At 42.0% G+C, this 16,285-nt stretch overlaps 1 protein-coding gene across 5 annotated transcripts in view; it reads left to right on the plus strand.

Annotated features, from left to right (window-relative positions):
• LDAH (lipid droplet associated hydrolase) overlaps positions 1-16,285 on the plus strand; it is a 237,370-nt gene that overhangs the window by 180,800 nt on the left and 40,285 nt on the right. For all 5 annotated transcript variants that reach the window (XR_008313551.1, XM_053285194.1, XM_053285193.1 and 2 more), the window contains one exon: positions 14,318-14,555. Coding sequence is in view for 4 of the 5 variants with exons in the window: in XM_053285194.1 (XP_053141169.1) it covers positions 14,318-14,555 (238 nt within the window). In the remaining variant the exon portion in view is untranslated. The remainder of the gene's footprint in view (positions 1-14,317; positions 14,556-16,285) is intronic.

Consider the following 16,285-nt stretch of genomic DNA (forward strand, 5'->3'; position numbering starts at 1 on the left):
ATAAAAAGTTGAAAAAACATGCCATCATTCATCATCAGCTTCCTCAGACACTTCTTAGGAGTTTCTCAGTACAAATAACAGTAATCAGTGATTAAATTCATTTAATTGCACTTGGTCTACTGCTGCAACCTTCCCCTGCAATGTTTTTTCCAGGACAATGGTTCCCAATTTTTTTTTCCACTGGGCACTTGAAAAAATTGATTAGGTCTCTGTGGATCACTTATCATAGCAAAGCACAAAACTCTCATTTTTCAAAGCATATAACTCATATTCACACAACACAAGAGGGCAGCCTTAAATGCACTCAAGGGTGAAAGAAGAGCAGCCCCCCACAGTCTCCCAAAACTCCAGGTTCAAAAATCAATTGAACATTCTGAGCATATAGTATTTGCATGTTTATGGTGAACTGCTCCTGTAATGAAATTAAGGGTGAAAGAAAAGCTGTGTTCACTCACTACCAGTCTTCCAAAAATGCAAAAACTAAGCAAGAGGAACAGCACATACCAAAAGTGAAAGTGGCACAGAGATTGCAGCATGCTCCAGTTAGGGCAGTGGCAATTGAGGAAGCAATGCACCAGGAAGGAAGTGCTGCAAAGATTAGAAATGTGTGCTGACACCATTTTTTATGCAAGCTGTGCGAGCTCTTACAGTAGTATACACTACTTTCTAGGAAGAGGAAATAATTCTTCCTATGAGCATTCTAGTGGGAGAATTCTTGCAGGGCTAGGGATGTGGGTGATGGTGGAAAAATCAGTGCTCAGGGGAAGAATGTCTCCTAACTGACAGAGTTCGGGGTGTGTGTGTCCTGTTTCTGCGCTAGAACACTCTCTCTTTCTGTACTGCAAGCAGGGCAGTGCAGCCCCTATTATGTTCCTCTCTCTTATTTGCAGCAGCACGTACTGCATTGCACTTGGTCACATTGCAAAGAGAACATGTTTGATTTTCCTTTTGCTTAAGGGAAAGGGTATTAAACATCTTGCCACAGGTGCTCAAGTTGGAACCTTAAAGGACTGCTTTGGCATTTACTGAAGCGCTACATTCATCGAAAGGTGAAGTTTCACTGCAGGGGAAAATAAAAGGAATTTAGTAACTGCAATTAGGAAATTCTTCCAAGGGCTGCCTATCTGTAGCTTGTAGACCGTGTCTACAAACATTGACCAAATACAAAATGTGTTTCTAACTATTTATCAGAGCAGCGACATGGCCCTTTGGGATGAGAGAACAAATTTTGCTTGACTGTAAAATTTAGGAAAATACGGTTTTTTCCACATTGACCAATAAACCATGACTTTTATCATCTATTTTTAATGGCAGGGATATTCTGAAATGTGTTTATACATTACAGCAAATGTCCAAAATTTGGATTTATATTGATATTCGCATATGAATGTTGACAGTCCTAGACAAGTTTTGCACAGGCCAGCATTCACTGGGCTTGTTGGAGATTATTGTTGCGTTACTATTACCACTTTTCAACATAAAAGTTCTCAAAGGAGCGTATATAGCAAAAGGAATGAGAAAATTGTTCCCTAACCAAATGGGACTTGCAATCTAAAAAGAAACACAAGGGAGGCACCAGCAGCAGTCCCTGGAGGGAGGCTACGTTGTATTGAATAGGGACAGTTGCTTTCTTCCACTAAGAGCCATGACTCTTAGTAGGTGATTCTTTAGCAGGAATGAAATATAACAGTGACTGCTGACAATCTCATGTAGATGAATTTTAGCATCCAGTGATTATACACATATATACACAGCATGTATACATAACACTACAGTGACATTTGACTGTATGCATGTTATCCCTAGTGGTACCACACTTAATTTTATGTGTGTATATCACACACAATTCTTTTTAATGAGAATTGAGCCCTGGGGAAGCGGGCCCTGCAGAGGGGCCGGACGAGACGAGGAGGTGGCGGGGGGAGCCGAGTGAGAGGACGCGGTGCGGGCGAGGCAGCGGCAGAGCCTCGGCCAGAGGAGGCGGTGGGCCCGGCCGGGAGGAGGCGGCGGAGGAGGCTGGAGAAAACGGCGGGCCCAGGGGAAGCCGGAGCCCTGGGGAAGCGGGCCCAGCTGAGGGCCGAGGCGGAGAGCCGGGCGGGGGCGGCAAGCAGGCGGGCGGGTGGCAAAGCGGTGACGGGCCCTGCCAAGGGCCAAGGCGGAGAGGCAGACGAGCAGACGGCCCCGATCCCGGGACAAGAGGAGGGGGTGGGGGGAGAGGTGGCTGGCCTGCGGACGGCCGCAAACACTGTACACAACGCTTCTAGTGCCCGTTAATGTTAACGGGCTTAATGACTAGTGGTGAATGATCAGTGTGGAGTAGGAGAAGTACTAAGTGTGAGGACAGCATGTAGCCATAGTTGTCAGACTGTCTGACTCATAGCTTCTATGGTTCCTTCTTTGTGAAAGCACGCAGGCAGGCAGAGAGTCTTGGTAGTTCAGATTAAGCTTGGTTGGTTTTAATAAATGTGATGAACTGCGAGGGAAAGCCAATGAATGATTTTCCATGGTTTTGGCACTAAGTTATATCTTGGTTTGCAGTAGACGAGTCAGCTTCAGGTTACATATTAAAATTACATACATGAGCTTGCGAGGGAAAGCTCTGAGGACAAAGATGAGCAAATACCTGGTTGATAAGTGTGCTCTTGAGCAAGAAATGTATATCACATGTTGACCAAATCATCGTTAAATTTAAACATTAAGAACTCTCTCTCCCCACAGTCCTAATTGATCCTCTCAGCATAAACATCTAAATATGGTGGTGCTCCAGGAAATATTCCAGTTTCTCAAGCAATCATTTCATCACCCAAATCCAAGGCAATATCTTTTTAGCAGACTCTGTAAATTGAAGCCAGTTTCAATGGGACTCAGAAATACTTAACTTGTTTGCATCGGGGCCATTGTCTTTAATTCACATATATTTTTTTAACCATAGTAGATTTCTGCTACTTGAGTAAAACTAAGTAATAAATAATGTATAGATTCCAAAATGCAGCATGTCTGCTTGAGCCTGGTAAAAAAAATACATTAGAGATTCACATGGAGACTTTCCCAATACGAGATTTGTTTCTTCTGTGAAATAAATCATAGTCATTTTAAGTTAACACTGAAATTGGAATTGAAAGTTTTCAGGCTTTCGGTCAGATTCCAGAAGAGTTGGTTTTATGCCAGATATTTTTCTTTCAAGTATACTAGCGCAGAGTAACAAATGTATTGTCAAAGGTCCACTGAATCACAGGTGTGTATGTCCTAAGGATATCCCGAGAGATCCAATCTAAGTTTTACATATAGTACAAAGACTGGATTTGAAAGAAAATCAAATATCTGTACCTTCTAGAAATATGAGAGGAACAATTGAGTGGATGATTGGGAATGACTAAGCTGAAGTTTTGTGTTAACTGGCTTGGATTATCTTAACAGTAGTAAATGTTTCTCATTTTATGGAAATCTTCACTGATTGCTTTTGAAAAACAAACAAAATTTCTTTAGTTGGATGAACATGTTCTGAACGCATTAACTTTTGTATCACTCACTTGCGGAGTAAAGTTTGGTTGACTTATTGTTTATAAACATGTCTTGATAGCCTGTTGTATGAACCCAGATGAAAATGAGATTTATTTATTTTTTACTGATACTGTGGTGGTGGCATTTTTTATTTATTTGCAAGAAGATAACATTCTTCTGCTTTATTGCACCACATGTAAAAGTGAAAGAACCAACTACAAATAATGAATAGTCTAAGGGCCATGATCCTGCATGAAAGAAAAAGAGAAGGCAAGTATTAAAATCTGCCAGGAATATCATTGTGGATTTGATTTACAACCACTGCCATAAGAAAAGCAGACTTCTTAACATTAAAAATGTTATCTTCATAATATTTGCTGCACACTTTATGCCACATATGTACTGTGTGCAATGAGATGGAGTAACATACATACATTTAGAAAATAAATAATATATTTAGAAATAAGAACATACATTTAGAAAATAAAGTGCTATTGATTCCTACATGTAAAAACCATGGGCTGGTTCCAGAATGGTGCAAAGAAAAGTCCACTTGCATAACTTGTCTCATAACATGCATAAAATTGTCTCATGGAAGGTGCTTCGACCAGATTTTCAGCCCCATCCCACTGCCTTCCAGTGAGTCTCCTGACCCTCAAAGAGCCTTTGGGGAATGAGCCTTTGGGAGAGGAGAGCTGGTCTTGTGGTAGCAAGGATGACTTGTCTCTTTAGCTAAGCAGGGTCTGCCCTGGTTGCATATAAATGGGAGTCTTGATGTGTGAGCACTCTAAGATATTCCCCTCAGAGGATGGAGCTGCTCTGGGAAGAGCAGAAGGTTCCAAGTTCCCTCCCTGGCATCTCCAAGATAGGGCTGAGAGAGATTCCTGCCTGCAGCCTTGGAGAAGCTGCTGCCAGGCTGTGAAGGCAATACTGAGCTAGATAGACCAATGGTCTGACTCAGTATATGGCAGCTTCCTATGTCCATATTAAGTAGGACTGCCAGTAGGACTGAGACAGGCAGATTGAAGAAGCCATCTTGAAGTTCCAGTTCAACTTTTCTCTCCCAGAGAGTCAGATTCCATGTGGAGGGGGACAGTCTGCGAAAATGGAAGCAACAAAATATCCCTCAGCAGAGGAAAGTGGGTCATGCGGTAGACGGGGAAAGAGGGCAAGTTCTCTTGTGAAAACTATTTCCGAGCCATTTTTCTGTGAAACCATTTTTCTGTGAAAACAGGAGAACTTAAGTATTTATCATGTTTTTATCTAAATGCCTAAAGAGCTCTGCATGTAAAGATCTTAACGTGATGTTTGGTTCTTTATTGAAGCTTTTATATAAACCACTTTGCAAGGTTCACCTGAAAAATCATATATAAATGTCAAAAATAAATAATGATAAGCATGGTACATTTGTGATTGGTTTGGATTCATTGGAATGTCTCTTGTTCGTGAGTTCCTAATAGGTTGGATTAGTTTACTGGATTTTAATCAGGAAATGTATGAAGCCATATAAAAGCAGATCAGTTTTTAATCTTGTTTCATCTCGCAGCAATCGTGACCTGATAAAAGAGCAATGTTATATAATGCCTTAAGGTGGATACACCTTCATCTCACAGCTGTGATAACAACACAAAGTGTATTTCCTTGAACCTACTTGTGATTTTTGCCTGCAAGTTCCTACATGGTTTAAACAAAACGGTGATTAATGTGAGCGGATCATAAATTACCATTAAATGCATAATTATTTTATCTTTAAAAACTGCAGCAGATTTCACCTGACAGATAAGAACTTTCCCTCAGATAAGGCAGCTGATGAACATGGAAGGAAGTGGAAATATATCAAAATTAAGTGCTAACGTTTGACAGAGAAACAACCTTTGGTTTCCATAGGCTTCTTGAAAGAGTCAGCGATCAGTAGTGATCTATTATAAATGCTCATGAAACTTCCTCATTGTGTTTCGTCCCAGCTCTCTGATTTTAAATTATGCCTTCCTTTTACATGCTAGAACTGTGTGATACGGATCATACTCTGCAGCCACAAGAATTGTAGTTGGATGCAGCTTTACTTTGTAGGGGTCATTGCAATGGATCAATTATAAAAATAATGGATTGCTTCCTGTTTCTGCCAGCTGATTTGATCAGTCTCTGAAGTTTATTGAGAACGTCAGGTTACATACATGGTATGGAATCCAAGCCATACATTTTTGTTGGTGGATGGTGATTACATTAACCGTTTGTGCACACCCCCAAATAATTCAAAGCAGGTTATGCAGCAAAAGCAAACAAGCCCCAGAGTAATTTCCTCCTCAGGAGTGGAAATGAACCTCAACCACCATTGAGTCTGTTACTGACATTGTATGAGCCAGCAAGCTATTTCTGAGCCAGCTCCAGTTTCTGACAATGTAAGGAGTAATTAAGTTTTGTCAGTGAACTTAAACATCGGCAGGTCTAAATTTCAATCCAGATATCACTATATCAGCATCTTTGATTATATTATCTGTGAGATTAGTAGACAGAAAATAGGATCCTGCCACAGTTAGAACAGGACAAGGATGTTGTCAAAAGGTCGAAAGATGGTACAGATCAGTAGATGAGTGGAAGTACTTAGGCCGTAATGGAACTTTCTTCATGTAGCCTTGGCAAATGGGGCTCTTCAGTGAAAAACACATCAGATTACATTACATAAGAACAGCCCTGCTGGATCTGGCCCAAGGCCCATCTAGTCCAGCATCCTGTTTCACACAGTGGCCCACCAGATGCCTCTGGGGAGCCCACAGGAAAGAGGTATGTGCATGCTGTCTCCTGCTCTTGCTACAATATCCTTTTTAAGATATGGCTAATGTACACCATGTATGTACATAAACATGCATGTACATCATGTGACATCCCTTCACACTTAGTGACTTGCAGGTGAACACATACATTGTCTCAACTTCAAGTACCTGATTTATCATAAGAACGTTAGAACTTAAGAACAGCCCTGCTGAATCAGGCACAAGGCCCATCTAGTCCAGCATCCTGTTTCACACAGTGGCTCATCAGATGATTCTGGGGAGCCCACAGGAAAGAGGCATCTAAGGTAAAGAGCCCCAGATGCTGTAGGCTAGCCTCATAAGGAAGGTGCTCCAGGCCCCTGATCATCTTGGTTGCCCTCTTCTGCACTTTTCCCAGTTCTACAATATCCTTCTTAGGATACGGTGACCAAAGCTGTACGCAGTACTCCAGATGTGGCTGCACCATAGATTTGTATAAGGGCATTATAATATTAGCATTTTTATTTTCAACCCCCTTCCTAATGATTCCTAGGATGGAATTAGCCTTTTTCACAGCTGCCGCGCACTGAATCTACACTTTCAATGAGCTGTCTACCACGACCCCAAGATCTTTCTCCTGGTCAGTCACCGAGAGCTCAGATCCCATCAGTGTATATGTGAAGTTGGGGGGTTTGCCCCAATGTGCATCACTTTACACTGGCTTACATTGAACCACATTTGCCATTTCGTTGCCCACTCACCCAGTTTGGAGAGATCTTTTTGGAGTTCCTCACAATCCGTTGTGGATTTCACTACCCTAAATAGTATAGTGTCATCTGCCAATGTGGCCACTTTGCTGGTCACCCCAACTTCTAGATAGTTTATGAGCAAGTTAAAGAGCACTGGTCCCAGTACTGATCCCTGGGGGAGCCCACTTCCTGCCTGTCTTCATTATGAAAACTGTCCATTTATTCCTACTCTGTTTCCTGTCCTTCAACCAGTTACCAATCCACACATGAACCTGTCTCCTTATTTCATGACTGCTAAGTTTACTCAAAAGCCTTTGGTGGGGAACTTTATCAAAAGCTTTTTGGAAGTCCATTTATACTATGTCAACCGGATCATCTTTATCCACATGCCTGTTGACACTCTCAAAGAACTCCAAAAGGTTAGTGAGGCAAAACCTTCCCTTGCAGAAGCCAATTCTGGTTCTCCTTCAACAAGGCCTGTTCTTCTATATGCTTAGCAATATTGTCCTTAAGTATGCTTTCCATCAATTTACCAGGCACTGAAGTTAAGCTGACTGGCCTGTAATCTCCTGGATCCCCCTGGATCCTTCTTGAAATTTTGAGTCACATTGGCTACTTTCCAGTCCTCTGGTACAGAGCCTGATTGTAGGGACAAGTTATATATTTTTGCTAGGAGATCAGCAATTTCACATTTGAGTTCCTTCAGAACTCTTGGGTGGATGCCATCCAGCCCTGGCAATTTGTTTTTTAGTTTTTCAAGACAGTTTAGAACATCTTCCCTTGTCACCTCAAATTTGCCCAGTTCCTCAGCCACTAAACCTGAAAGACTCAATTCTGGAGATGGTCTATGGTCAGTATCCTCCGCTGTGAAGACAGATATGAAGAACTTATTCAGCTTCTCTACAATCTCCTTATCCTCCTTAATAATCCCTTTCACACCCTCATCATCTAAGGGTCTAACCGCCTCCCTGGCAGGTTTTCTACTTTTGATATATTTAAAGAAGTTTTTGTTATTCCCTTTCACATTTATAGCTATATGCTCCTTGAATTCTCTTTTTGCATCCCTTCTAGTTTCCTTGCATTTTTTTTGACAGAGTTTATGTTCATCCCTTTTCTCTTCATTTGGGCAGGACTTGCATTTTCTGAAGGAAGTCTGCTTCCCTGACTACTTGTTAGCCACACTGGTGGCCTCCTGAACTCGGTGGTACCTTTCCTCCTTCTTGGTATACATTCCAACTGTGCTTCTAGTACTGTAGTTTTAAATATGTTCCATGCTTTCTGGAGTGATTTGACCCTCCTGACTTTCCCTTTCAACTTCCTTCTTACCAGTCCCCTCATTTTTGAGAAGTTTCCTTTTCTGAAGTCCAGCACATCTATGTTAGACTTCCTTGACAATTCTCCACTTGCATATATGCAGAGGCGTATCTAGGGAAAATAGCGCCTAGGGCAAGCACTGAAATTGCGCCCCTGTCCAAACATCTGACGCCCATATTTCAGATGGGTGCATATGCAGAGTTGCAGAGTTGGACTGGGGCCGACAGAGTTGGACAATATGCAGAGTTGGACTGGGGCCACCATTCTCCATGTCTTATAGACACTGAACAAGATCTCTTAAGCAAGCAGCATAGATGGGAAGATCACAGAATTTTAAATGCACCTCAGGACTCAGAACAAAATCCCTTTCGATTTATTTAATGCATCTAGAAAATGAAGTAGCTGCATTGCTTTTACCTTCTCTGCCTGAATGCTCATACTGACATGTATTTAAATTTTATCTGGTATGAATGTAGGCAAATGGTAATAAGTTTATTTTTCTGTTTTTCCACCATAATGCCCTTAAAACCTCATGGGATAATTACAAATAGAGAATGGGAAGGAGTCAATGATAGTTCAGTCATAAACATGAATGGCTCATGAGATTTTCAAGAAGGGGAATTTAAAATGAGAAAGTCAGAGATGAGCAAGGGGAGAAGAAAGAGATATTCTGGACAAGAATTGCAAACTAATGGCACTGAAAAGAAGGATATTAGAACAGCAGCTTTTTCACCTTTAATAGCTGCATGGCAAATGGAAATATAACAGGTGAAGCTTTTCACATCACTGCACCTCCAAAGCTTCACCTTTTAAAATTTCTGCCTGTTACGAAGCTGCCAAAAGCACAGGTTCCTTGCCAGAAAAGAAGGTATATTCCATACCTAATCCAGGCCCCTTTTCTGTTGCTACCTCAGACATTTGTTCTGGTGATGTTTCTGCCTTTGTGAACTTCCATGATCTCAGCAGGCATCCCCAAATATTCAAAGAGAAACTTGGATAATTTAAAACGCTATATCTAGATTTATTTATTTTTAATCCCCACATTTTTTTAGTCCGTCTCTCACACAGACAGCCGCTACATAGCTTAGTACCAACTCCCCACAAATCCATTCTTACTGCATCTAAGCATTAAAATTTAGGCAATTTTTTAAATGAACAAGATAATTAAACATTTTGCTAACATTGCTAGTACCAAGATGTACTTTTTAACCTTCTCCTAGATAATTCGTACTTACTGTTGCAAGGAAAAACATTGGAAGCTCAATGTTGCTTTTTGCAAAACCCAGGGAGTCAAAAAGAAATTGAACTCCAAACTGTACTGAACTTTTATTTTTACTCCAGAATTGGAACTATCACTTGAAAGTCTTCACTGAACTAGAATTAGAACAAAACTCTAACAAAATTCATGTTATGAGTTAAAAATGAGTTTGACCAAAAATAGCTAACATAGTACACTTACTGGCCCTAACTATGAATCATGAGACATCAAAACTCCTGCGTAGGAGGATTTTTTAAACATACTGGGTTTGTCTAAGCTTCTGTACTACAGGTGAAACTCGGAAAATTAGAATATCGTGCAAAAGTCCATTAATTTCAGTAATGCAAATTAAAAGGTGAAACTGATATATGAGACAGACGCATTGCATGCAAAGCGAGATAAGTCAAGCCTTAATTTGTTATAATTGTGATGATCATGGCGTACAGCTCATGAAAACCCCAAATCCACAATCCCAGAAAATCAGAATATTACATGGAACCAAGAAGACAAGGATTGAAGAATAGAACAATATCGGACCTCTGAAAAGTATACAGTGTACTGTGCTTGATTGGCCAGCAAACTCGCCTGACCTGACCCCATAGAGAATCTATGGGGCATTGCCAAGAGAAGGATGAGAGACATGAGAACAAACAATGCAGAATTGCTGAAGGCTGCTAATGAAGCATCCTGGTCTTCCATAATACCTCATCAGTGCCACAGGCTGATAGCGTCTATGCCACGCCGCATTGAGGCAGTAATTGCTGCAAAAGGGGCCCAAACCAAGTACTGAATACATATGCATGCTTATACTTTTCAGAGGTCCGATATTGTTCTATTCTACAATCCTTGTCTCGCTTTGCATGAAATGCGTCTGTCTCATATCAGTTTCACCTTTTAATTTGCATTACTGAAATTAATGGACTTTTGCACGATATTCTAATTTTCCGAGTTTCACCTGTATGCTGTCCCTTTTATGGGGTAGGAAACAGCAGGAAACAGCAAAGACTTGCTGCTTTAAGGCTTAAGGGTACAGCCTATTGTAGTATAGTTTAAAGGCAAACAGTCTGGTGCTGTGTGACTCTGGCTAGCTGTTTCTGATTGGATAACAGCCTGAAGCTACAGCCTTCAAGCCCCATTCTAGCAAAAGTATTTCCAATCCTTTTCATATCTGGGATGCAGGCTCCCCTCCACTCCTCCCAGAAAGCCCTCCGTCCTTTCCCTGTCTTCCCTCACCCTCTCCACCTCTCCCTTCTTTACTTTGGAGTCTCTGGAGGCAGGGCGGGGGCAGAGGACAGCAGACAATATCTTCCCTTCCCTGCTGCCATGGAGTCCTGCATCAAGCCAAGTGCTACATTCCCTTCCTGCTGCTCCTGTTGTTTTGAAATTTAGACACCCCCCCCTCCCTCTAGTGGCCTAGCTTAGCTGGAAGGGCAAGGAGGCAACAAAATCCAGAGCAGTGCATATTGGGAAATGTAGTTCCTCGAGTGAGTGCATCCATTGCTGTAGTCATTCAGAGAACTACGAATCCCAAGATGCACAGCTCTGGAATTCAGTGAGGGCAGTATTTCAACCTAGGCTACACCTACACTCGGCAGTGGGCAGCCCTTGCGATTTCCTGCTGGATCTGCTCAAGGCAGGGTAGCCTAGTTGGGAATGCTGCATGGACTACGTTCCAGAGCTGCTGAGCCCAGTGATTCAGCAGGAACTTGTGGTTTGCAAGAGTAGGGGCGCGGCACTCTCTCGCTCTCTCTCACACACACACACACACACACACACACACACGAGAGAGAGATTTGACTCATTTGTGCAGTAGTTACTGAGGCAGTGGTGGGCAAAAACGGCAGGCAGAGGCAGCAGCAGCAGCACACCACAAAGTAACGCGAATGCCCCCAGCAGCAGCTACTTAGTCTCCCCTCCCTCACAGCCCCGCGCTGAAGATAGGTTTCCTAGGTGGACCCGAGTCACACAGTCTTGAAGAAGCATAACAAATGCTGATTGCACTGATTTGGGCGTGGGGTTGCCTCGCACGCTCTCTGACCCAGCCAACCAATGGGAGAGCGCCCACCTGTCAGCGCCACCCGCCCGGACTCAGCGATCTCGTGAGTCACGCCTGCACGAGTGTGTGTGTGTGTGCGCGCGTGCGTACGGCGGCATCAGTGAGCAGGGCCCGCCCAGCGGCATCCTCTGGAACTGAATTTGGGGGCAAAAAATAATTTTTAAAAAACATTTGTGGTGGTTGGGGCGGGTGGGGGGGCGAGGCATGGCAGGCACCTTGCGCCCCCCCCCCCCCCGCAACTGGCATCTAGGGCACATGCCCTGCCTGCCCCCCCCCCCCCGTTCCGCCTCTGCATATATGCTGACATGGATCACACTATGGTCCCTGCTACCCAATGGTTATTTCTCTGTGTAAACTGCCCTGAGCCATTTTTGGAAGGGCGGTATAGAAATCTAATATTATTATTATTATTATTATAACACATTTGCGTGCCGGCATGTGTATACACAGTAGATACCAGTCACAGCTGCTGGAGGGATGTTTGCTGGGCTTGAATAGAGATAGTTGCTCTCTGCCTGCTAAACATAAGAGCATCATTGCTTTGAAAGGTGCTTCTTGCCCAATTAGCAGGGTAAGAGATTCATGAGATTCAATCCACAGTAGGCTGAAGATTGCTAAAAAAGAAAAAAAAGAATAAAAGTTTTCCAAGTTCACATTTACTGCTATAATTGTTTAGTGTTTTAGTTGACCTTATAGTACATCTTAGATGTAGTTCAGACTGGATGATATCATTGTATTTGTGTAAATCTTGTCATAAATGTTTAAGGAAGGCACTGTCAAGCCACTGAAAATTAAGGAGAACTAGTAATGTGTCTTGAGATACACACAAAAGATAAAATTAAGTAGTCATTTCCCCCATGATATCAAAACTTAACATGCAGTTAACTTCATTAAGAAAGTGGGAGGCTTCAGAATCTGGGGATTGCATGTTTCTTGTTAGACATTCATTCTAGTATGTTCTCAAATATTCAATTATTGTTTTATAATGAGAGTTGTGTGTAAAATTTGATAATATAGTTTTCTATAAATATATCTAACTTAGATTGCAATCCTATGACCACTTGTCTGGGTGTAATTAATAAATGATTTTGATAACAGAGTTTGAATTGGGTGAGAAGATTGAAATATGACAGGGGAAGGTCAGAGGAAAAGGTTGCAGAAGTCATATAGACGTCTGTTCCATCTGTATGACAAGACTGTTCAGCTGGAGCACATGAAAGTGTGTTCTCAGTTGCCACCTTTCTGTTATGGAACTCCTTCCTGCTAAAAAGTTGCCAAGGGTGCCGCATACATATTTTCTGGAAACGGTGTTTTTGGCTTAGGCTGGCTTTCAGTGAGCCAGGTGAAATGGGTGATGGAGGAGGGTTTCTAGCTTCAGTTTCTTAAGGATTTATCAAAAGCTATTGCTTAGTGCTGGTTTGTTGCTATGATCTGCTGGAGCCTGGAAGGGATAGACTGAAAATCCAAACATATAGAAAAAGTTGGCACTAAAACAGCACTGTATCCACTTACCAGTGCTTAATTTTCTTGATTTCTTTGAATAACTCTTTTCCAGTCGTAGATACAACACACCAGTTCTATGTCAGAAGGTCATGCTGTACCCAAGAACAGGACAAAATCTGCCTCACTCAGTAGCAGATCTGCTTTAACTGTAATGGCACAAAACTACCATTCAATCATTCATTCATTCATTCATTCGATTTTTATACCGCCCTTCCAAAAAGGCTCAGGGCGGTTTACAATTAAAAACAGAAAGCATTACCATGTCATCTAATATCAGTATTGCATTCCTCTGCTTCAGCTGTTGGATGTCCTGAAGGAAATAAAGAGGCCCAAGACAGATTTTGTTCATCCAGAATGCATTTTTCTTCATCCAGAACCAACACAGTATGTGTTGGATGTTGTACAGAGTTCTTCACATATAATTGCTGCCCTCCTTTATGCTAATGGAAGAACACCTGCAAAAATATTACCACCCTAAAGCATGATATGGCATAAAGTCAGAACATTTTCCATTTTGTTGCTCATTGGTCCAATTATAAGACCCTCTTCTTGGAATCTTAGCCACCCAGCAGGAATTTGTATTATCTTAGAAGCCTCTGCTCATTCCTGACACAAGACTTGAAAAATGTTTAAAAGTTGTTCTTTGTAATGTAATGAGTGCTACTTTAATTGTTAGAGATGAGAGCAGGTGCAGAACAGGGGCTGGACTAAATCATCCAGTATTTTCTTCCAAAGCTGTGGCTAAATGCCAGAACAGACAACTAAATTTATTATTTTATTTATTTATTTATTTATTTATTTATTTATTTAGCAAGCTGGGAAATCTGCACTCCTCTAGAATTCATAGCAGACTTCAAAAAATGCCCAACCATGTTGTTAAAATTTAAGGCAAAAATCCTTGAGGGAAGGGCATGTAATAAATGTTTCCTTAACGTTCTAAGTCCAGCAATTGGATTGGGTCAGTTGGAACTGAAGACTGGAATACCCTTCAGAATTAGATCATTCCTTAGTTGGGAGAAGAGGGAAACCTGTAATGGGTGGTGGTGTTTGTTAAGCATTTTAATAAGCCTCTCTTCATTTCTTAGGAATGTAGTGAAAAAAACTATTCCGTCAAATAATAGGAGTTTCAAATAATAAAACCGTACACATTGTTTGTCTGACATCATTCCTTTTCATGGTTTTTCAGGTTCTCCGCTGTGTGATGCTCTTCCCTACAATAGAACGTATGGCTCAGAGCCCTCTTGGCAAGATTTGTACACCCCTGTTCTGCCAGCTTCGTTATGTTCTCTACATGCCTATATACCTGGCAACGCTTCTCCCAGACAGAGTCAAACATTTCCTGGTCCGTTTGTTAAATCGGCAGAAGAACACTGAGGAATCTTCATTAATTACTACTGTAGGTTTGCTTAATGTGGGATGTATTGGTGAGTAGAATTGACACGCAATCCATATTTTTACTCAAGGTTCTTGTCTTGCTGCTTTGGCAGAGGTGGGTGTAAGAGGAGATTACTGTCTTACAATTGTTGTTAGATGTTATGATAGCAATAAATTGGTGATAAGATTTTTAAAGGCTTTTCAGCTTTTAGCTATACTTCTGTCCGTAAAGTTAAGCAATATGGAAAGAGATGATTGATGGGAACTTAAATGCCTCCTCTTGAAAAATCAGAATACCTCTCAAAAATCAGAATAGGTGGGAAAGGCATAGATGTACAGAAATGCTTTCTGAACAGATTCTTTTCTTACACAAAAGTGTCAGTGGTACCTATAGCTTGTACAAAGGTTTTAAACGTCATAAGCACAAGTTGTTGCTTATTGTCTTCAGAGTCAGACTGTGATTCTTGCTTAATTCTGTAAAGTTCACCCAGTTCCCTTATGATCATAGGAATTGGTGAGTAACCTTTTAGAAATACAGCCTTCCTGGTTAGGAGAATATCAGAAGCAAAGCTTAGAGATGACTTGGAAGCTATTCCCACGATCACTAGAAAGCAGGCCAAGGGAGCCTAGCCCACTTTCTAATGATCGTCGGAACCACCGGCCAAGCCTAGTGGTTCCAAGGCAGCTAACACGTCTAATTCCCCCTCCCCTTAAACAAGGTTAACGGAGCGAGCACTCCGTTAGCCTTGTTTTTTTGCTCATGTGTTACCCCAACATGTGGTGACACACGAGTAGACCCCCGACCCCAGCCAGCCTCCTGCTCACGCGGGGCATCCTGTGACTTCCGGGGGCCGGGCAGCCTCTGATCCCCGCAGCCCCTACTGGCTCTGTGACGGAGCCAGTAGCTGTGTGGGCGGCCAATCCAGACTAAGCCCTCTCCCCTCGCAACAGGCCTGCAGGCTCTACACACAGATCGTGTGTACAGCTTCATAGTCTCTGATGCTCTTCTGTTTAGCATTTTTCCTGCTATATCCAGGCCCAGAAGCACAGGCTCTTCATCTGCACTTGCCTCCTCCCCTTTCCCTTCTTTCATGTGGTCAGTTGTGGGGCAAGCAGAGTTTGTACCATCTACATGACTTCATATTACTACAACACAAGCACAACCCGCCCACGTCCACAGATATCTTTTAGAATCCATTTATACAGGGGATGAATAGGTCATAATTCCTAGGTCTAATAACATTTCTGACTAGCCACAAATTTTATCCATACTAAAATAGGCCTAACTGCGCAGACACCTTGGTTACTAAATATATTGGCATACATAACTGGAAATCTCCTCCACCACTATCATGTTAGATATTTATTTCTAGCTAGAGCATCTGAGGAAATTATGCATAAAAGAAAAAGTTTTTTGTTGTTTAGGATAAGTGAAAAATAGGCATTTGTGAGGGGAGATCTGAATACTTCTAAAAAACTGTTTGTTTGTGGGGTGGGGTGTGTGTGTTTGTGTGTGTAGTCAGAAGATTGCTTTATTCTTGGCTGCTGTGTGAGGACATCTCCTGGGTTATCATCCTATGCTCACTCCAGGGCAGGATATATGCTAATTACCAAAAGCTTTAAGAGGAGCCGGATGGTAACCCCTCCCAGTTCTTTTTGTCCTGCCAGCGCTCCAGGAAAGGACTCTTCAGCCTTGCTTCAATTTGCTCTTCCTTACCACCTTTTTTCACAGCTAAGTCTCTTTCTAATTTCATTCCTTCAAGCCTGCCCCTCTTCCTCC

This window comes from Hemicordylus capensis, chromosome 1 (genome assembly GCF_027244095.1).
Source record: "Hemicordylus capensis ecotype Gifberg chromosome 1, rHemCap1.1.pri, whole genome shotgun sequence".
NCBI classification, from domain to species: Eukaryota; Metazoa; Chordata; class Lepidosauria; order Squamata; family Cordylidae; genus Hemicordylus; species Hemicordylus capensis.